Source organism: Nycticebus coucang, chromosome 1, assembly GCF_027406575.1.
Source record: "Nycticebus coucang isolate mNycCou1 chromosome 1, mNycCou1.pri, whole genome shotgun sequence".
Lineage (NCBI taxonomy): Eukaryota > Metazoa > Chordata > Mammalia > Primates > Lorisidae > Nycticebus > Nycticebus coucang.
The window spans coordinates 130,554,717-130,561,115 of record NC_069780.1 but is presented as its reverse complement, the minus strand read 5'-3'; the positions used below and the strand labels follow the sequence as shown (position 1 = coordinate 130,561,115).

At 41.1% G+C, this 6,399-nt stretch overlaps 1 protein-coding gene across 1 annotated transcript; it reads left to right on the top strand.

Annotated features, from left to right (window-relative positions):
• The first annotated feature begins 2,866 nt into the window (after nt 1–2,866).
• On the top strand, nt 2,867–3,960 carry LOC128589251 (melanoregulin-like). The gene has a single exon (XM_053596219.1). The coding sequence runs from the start codon at nt 2,906–2,908 to the stop codon at nt 3,563–3,565; it is 660 nt and encodes a 219-aa protein (XP_053452194.1). The 5' UTR covers nt 2,867–2,905; the 3' UTR covers nt 3,566–3,960.
• Nucleotides 3,961–6,399: the final 2,439 nt, after the last annotated feature.

Genomic DNA, 6,399 nt, shown 5'->3' with positions numbered 1-6,399 from the left:
ACAGCACTCTACCCAGGGCGAAAGCTTGAGGCTCTGTCTCAAAAAAAAAGGTAAAGGGATAGAAAAAGATATACCATGCTAGCTAGCATTTATCAAAAGTATGGAGTGGTTCAAGTGCAGTGATATTTGTTTATAACTAATTGATGACAACCACCTCCAGGTTCCTTTACTCCTTCTCTACTCCCACTGCTTCACTTGACTAGCCTTAAAAAGGAAAAAGAAAGAAAGAAAAGTATGAATCTCAGAGAGCAATGTCAGAAACAGGACTTTCTAGCACTTATCTCCTCACAGAAATGAATTTGAGCAACTCTCCAAGCATAAAACTACCTTCACAAGAGCTAAGAAATCGTGGTGGGAGATTATAGCACCTGGGTATAGCACAGAATTAAGAAAGGCCCAGACCTGCCCCTGTGCCAGACCAGTCCCCACAACTCCAGGCTCCATACCACCCAGTGCCAGGCCAGTCCCTGTGCCTCCAGGCTCCAGGCTGCATAGCCCCATACTCCAGCAAACCCAGTGTATAGTTCCAGTCTGTAGGGCCCAGCCTTGGCCCAGTTGCCACAAGTCCAGGCCAAGGCTGCATCGATCCAGCCTCTAGGCCTACCCCTGCACACCCAGGCTTTGGGCCAGCCCCTGGGATCTCAGGCACCAGGGGAGCACCCTAACATAACCTATGGGCTTTGGGTGATGATGATGCCTTTATGTAGGTTCATCATTTGTAACAAATGTACAGCTATGGTGTTGATGTCAATAGTGGGGGAGGTTGAGAGTGTGTGGGGACAGGGGTCATATGTGAACTCTCTATACATTCCATTCAATTTATCTATGAACCTGCAACTGCTCTAAGAATAAAGTTTATTAAATCTTTGAAAATCAGTGAAAAATTACATAAGCTTAATATAAAAATATGATGTATGTTGATACAAAAATATCTCTTATTATAGAATGTTTTCATTATCTATAGAGCGGCATCTGTGGCTCAGTGAGTGGGGTGCCGGCCCCATATACCAAGGGTGGTGGGTTCAAACCCAGCCCCAGCCAAACTGCAACAAAAAAATAGCCGGCGTTGTGGAGGGTGCCTGTAGTCCCAGCTGCTCGGGAGGCTGAGGCAAGAGAATTGCATAAGCCCAAGAGCTAGAGGTTGCTGTGAGTCCTGTGACATCTACCGAGGGCGGTAAAGTGAGACTCTGTCTCTACAAAAAAAAAAAATAATAATAAAATAAAATAAAATTATATATTGTATACATAGGTATTTGTAGAAAATTTCTAAAACCATATCTGTGAAATAATTCCCAGGATTTGCACTATAGAGTGGGGTCAGGAATGGAAAATAGATTTAACTTCTGTGGGCTATCCTATTTTACTTTTCACATTTCTAACATATATACATATTAATTTACACTAAGTAAATGTTTTTTAAAAATAAAAATAAAATAAAAGTTTTTGGTGATAATTAGAGAACTGTGAATATGGATTATACATATAAGAGGATATCAAATTAAAAGTCTCCTGTAGGGTTGGTGCCTGAAGCTCAGCTGCTAGGGTGCCAGTCACATGCACTGGAGCTGGCGGATTCAAATCCAGCCAGGGCCTACTACACAATGACAACTACAACAAAAAAATACAAGCGCTGTGGCAGGCACCTGTAGTCCCAGATACTTGGGGGGCTGAGGCAAGAGAATCACTTAAGCCCAAGAGTTTGAGGTTGCTGTGAGCTGTGATGTCACAGCACTCTACCGAGGGTGACATAATGGGACTCTGTCTCTAAATAAATAAATAAACAAATAAATCCTCTAAAATATAGTACATATATATTTAATATATATTAAGAGAGAGAAATATTTATATATTTTATATTTATATATAAAAATATATATTTAATATATATTGAGAGAGAGAAAATTGGGGCAAGATGTTAATATTTGGTGAATCTACATGGTGAGTATTCCCTGTTTTCTTCTTTCAACTTTTTTATATGTAATTTTTTTTCAAAACAAACTAAAAAAGGAAAGCACACACATCTAAAATCTCAAATTTGTAAAAGTTCTTAAAGTTCTAAGTGACTTCTTTTTTTTTGTGCTTTTTGGCCAGGGCTGGGTTTGAACCCGCCACCTACGGCATATGGGACCTGCGCCCTACTCACTGAGCCACAGGCGCTGCCCTCTAAGTGACTTCTAATTAAGAATAGACTGCAGTGTGAATGGGCAAAGCCTTAAATAATCTCACTCACCCCCATAAACTGCTGATCTGTGTGACTGCTAAACTTTATTTTATAAAAGCCAAACACTAATGTCATTGATAAAGGAAATGGATTATTAACTTTCAATTAAATGGGATAATAAAGGAAATTGAGTAATCATGGAAGGTTTGATTTACCAAGCAAACAAAATAAAGCAGAAAGATACAGTCTTAGGATAGCATACGCTCAAAACCAAAGGTGGAAAAAATAAAAAAGATACAGTTACAGGATATTTTCAGGAAATGCACTTTTGCCTAGTTATCTCCATGACTTATTTTCAGAACTCCAGTTTGTGAGGGGGAAAAAAACTCTCCCCTCACTTCTCCCTAATTCAAGCACTGAAAATCAATGTAAAATATGTAATGATATTAACTAATTTCCTTCTACTGACACGAGACACATGTGTTGTGTAGTGTGTTAGAAAATGACTTTTTGTACATGATATTGACATCCAGGAAATGTTAAATAAGTTTTCACATATAAGAACTGATTTAGGCCCTCGCCCACGTCTCCGGCCGCAGCGGGGATGCGCCGGCTGGTCCGCAACGCCCGGGCGGCCACTGTCCCCACACCTGGACGTCGGCCCGGTGGCCGCGCTCCAGCCGTGATCGCTCGCCGCGGCAGCTAGCTCCCAGGCTCCCGGCACCGGTGGGGCCCTCGGTCTCCATGGGGCTGAGGGACTGGTTGAGGAGCGTGTGCTGCTGCTGCTGCTGCTGCTGCTGCCCGTGCAAGTGCCCGGAGGAGCCTGCCCTGCTGGAGAAGGAGCCCCTGGTCAGTGATAGCAGTCCACATTCCTCATTTGGAGCAATTCTGGCAAGGGATGATGAAAAGAATTTATGGAGTATGCCCCATGATGTGTCCCACACAGAAGCAGATGATGACAGAATCCTGTACAATTTGATTATCGTTCGTAATCAGCAGGCCAAAGACTCAGAGGAGTGGCAGAAACTCAACTATGATATCTATGCCCTGCGGCAGATTCGAAGGGAAGTGAGAAGCAGATGGAAACGCATTTTAGAAGACTTAGGTTTTCAAAAGGAAGCAGACTCTTTGTTGGCAGTGACTAAGCTCAGCACCATCAGTGATTCCAAAAACACAAGGAAGGCTCGAGAGATGTTGTTAAAACTGACTGAAGAGACCAATATTTTTCCAACAAATTGGGAGCTCTCAGAGAGAGATCTCTTTGTTGTGGACCGTCTCATTGCACTTGACGCTGCAGAGGAATTCTTTAAAATTGCTAGTCGAACTTACCCCAAGAAACCTGGCATCCCATGCCCTGCAGATGGCCAGAAAGAACTTCACTACTTTCCACTTCCAAGTCCCTAAAGCAGGGGCTCCAAGGCACAGGATGGGAATTCTTCCACCGGGACTCAGCAGCCAGAAAAAGTACATGTAAAAGAGAGTAGCAGATAGAAGGGCTGCTGAGCGAAGAGTGATGCTGAATCCCATAGAAAATGCCAGGTCTTCACAAGGACCTTCTTCTAAGAAATGTTCACGTTGCGTTGAAACCCTCTGGTGGTCTCATACATCCAGAAAGCAAGCTGGAGCGTTGGCCAGTGGGACCGTTCATCGTGCGTGATTACATTCCAAGAGCCCATTGTCCCAATGTTAAGTTTTGGTTGTACAATTAGCTCTGAACATTATTTCTATTGAGAGAGCAGAATATTCTACTTAATAAAAAATACTTGTAGAAAAAGCTACCCTTGAACCCAAAGACGAATCACCAATTATAATTATTATAAAATATAAGCTAAATCCCAAAAGAGTGCTAGACATTATGTGGCATGTCTTTGATTTGGAAGAACCTGTAGAACTTTGGAGGGTGACAAGGCATCATTTACATATCAGTTGTGGAATTCAGAAGTATGGACAGAGCAGATAATAGAATACCAAGGGGTGCTGCTTAGAAGTGAGTTCCAAATAGACTGACTCCAAGCCCAGCTTCTTCCAGCTGCACGTAAAAAGTTCTCTTTTCACTTGTGGTACCTGCATCCTAAATTCCCACCATTATTGATACCTGGTTACCTCCTTTTTGTATGTTGTCCATTTTTATTCCAAAAGCCCTTACATTTTATCTGAGACAACATCTGTCAACTGAAATGTTTGACCTCTATTTCACTCTCTCGTCTGTAATCTGTTTCTGGCTTATTGGCTGAGAGTTGCACCTGCCTGGGGAACTTTTGTGCGGACTTGCAGCTGTGTAGACAGTGTCACATTGAAGAAGATCACTGCTGGGTGTTCTTCCCTTCTGAACATAATTTTCAAAGGGGAACAGTGCTGTCAATGCAGCCTGCTTCTGTCCACAGATCGAGAAGTCCAGCTTCAAGAGTTACTTGCCACTAAAGCAAGAAGCTTGTCAAGAGATCGTGGTTTATTTTATTGGAAAGGCTTTAAGGATTTATAGAATTTATCAGGACAACGGCAACATTTTTATTTTTATAGACCTCGTATTTCTGACTTCACTAAAACTAACATGTATTTAGTCGTCCAGGGGATTGTGACTTGAAAATTTTCATATTCTGATTAGATTCCATGATAGTGTATGCAACGTTTCAAATATTTCTTAAAAGTGATCTATGTTTGTCCATTTATTAATGCATTGCAGACCAACTTACTGACCTGTTTCAAGAAAATTCTTCCTAATTTAGTAAGCTAAAAATTTTATTTTTTATATTTAATACTTAATCCCTGTCTCAAATTGTTTAAAATTAGCCTGCAGATATTTCCCTTCACCTAATGTAGGCTCTTGGTAGGTAAATATACAACGTGAAACAAACAATAAAATAAACAAAATATCTTATTAAAAAAAAAGAACTGATTTAGAATTACATCAGAGGCATAAAGTGTATTACAATCTAGGCGTTCTTTGTCAACCCATTTGGTTATGAAGGAGGAAAGTGAGACACTATGGTCTACTGATGCAAATACGCCATCCTACATGGGATTTCTCATAACTTAAAGAATGTAAGAGCTCAGACTTGAGCATAGCAGCTGGGGCAACAATGTGCCACAAGCAAGAGTAACACCGCCAATTAGTTGCAGAGATGAGACTTGAACTACTTTCCCAACTCAGCCAAATAAAGTGCTCAGAGAATTAGTATTTTATCCTCTAAGAAACAATGGATTTCGTTCTGCCTAAAGCAAAGTAACTAATGCCACCTGCACTATCTTTTTTTTTTTTGCAGTTTTTGGCTAGAGCTGGGTTTGAACCCACCACCTCTGGTATATGGGGCCAGCACTCTACTCTTGAGCCACAGGCACCACCCCACCTGCATTACCTTTTAAAACATATGTGTAGGCTTGGCGCCCGTGGCTCAAGCGGCTAAGGCGCTAGCCACATACACCTGAACTGGCAGGTTCGAATCCAGCCTGGGCCCGCCAAACAACAAATGATGGCTGCAATCAAAAAATGGCCGGGCGTTGTGGCGGGTGCCTGTAGTCCCAGCTACTTGGGAGACAGAGGCAAGAGACTCGCTGAGCCCAGGAGTTGGAGGTTGCTGTGAGCTGTGATGCCACAGCACTCTACCCAGGGTGGCAGCTTGAGGCTCTGTCAGAAAAAAAAACAACATATGTGTAGCTCTTAGCATAGGTAGGAGGTAGGATTTATTTTACCATATCTAACTCCAACATTATTTCCACTTGTATGTCCACTACATGAATGATTCTTAGAAATCACAGGATTGAATAAATTATTTTGGACCAAATTTAAACCAATTTAAATGTCTTCATTTTGAATATAATTTCTCAAGGTCAGGGACTATATCTTACACCTCTTAATCACTCTTCCTAGAACAGTGCCTTACAGCCTCAGTCAAAGATATTGTGACCACATTTACCATAATGATGATGTTATTGACGATTTCTTGCAATGAAACAAAAGAAATCTACTAAATCTATCAAGAAAATTAAGTTCTTTGTGTTTTTTGGATATTTCCTGAATAAGATTCCGTTGTTTGAAGAGTTTGGCAAAGGTTATAAAATGTAATTAACTCAGAGAGAATGAAGCACACTTGAGAAGATTATGTTTTCTCTTCGTAATTGCAATTGATATAATAAAATCATCCTCAAGCAGTCATTCCTGCCATATTAGCATAAACAGTTAGTTTGAAGTCTCAGATGACATATTCTCCCCTTGTTTCGTGTTTCTTGACTATTAGGGT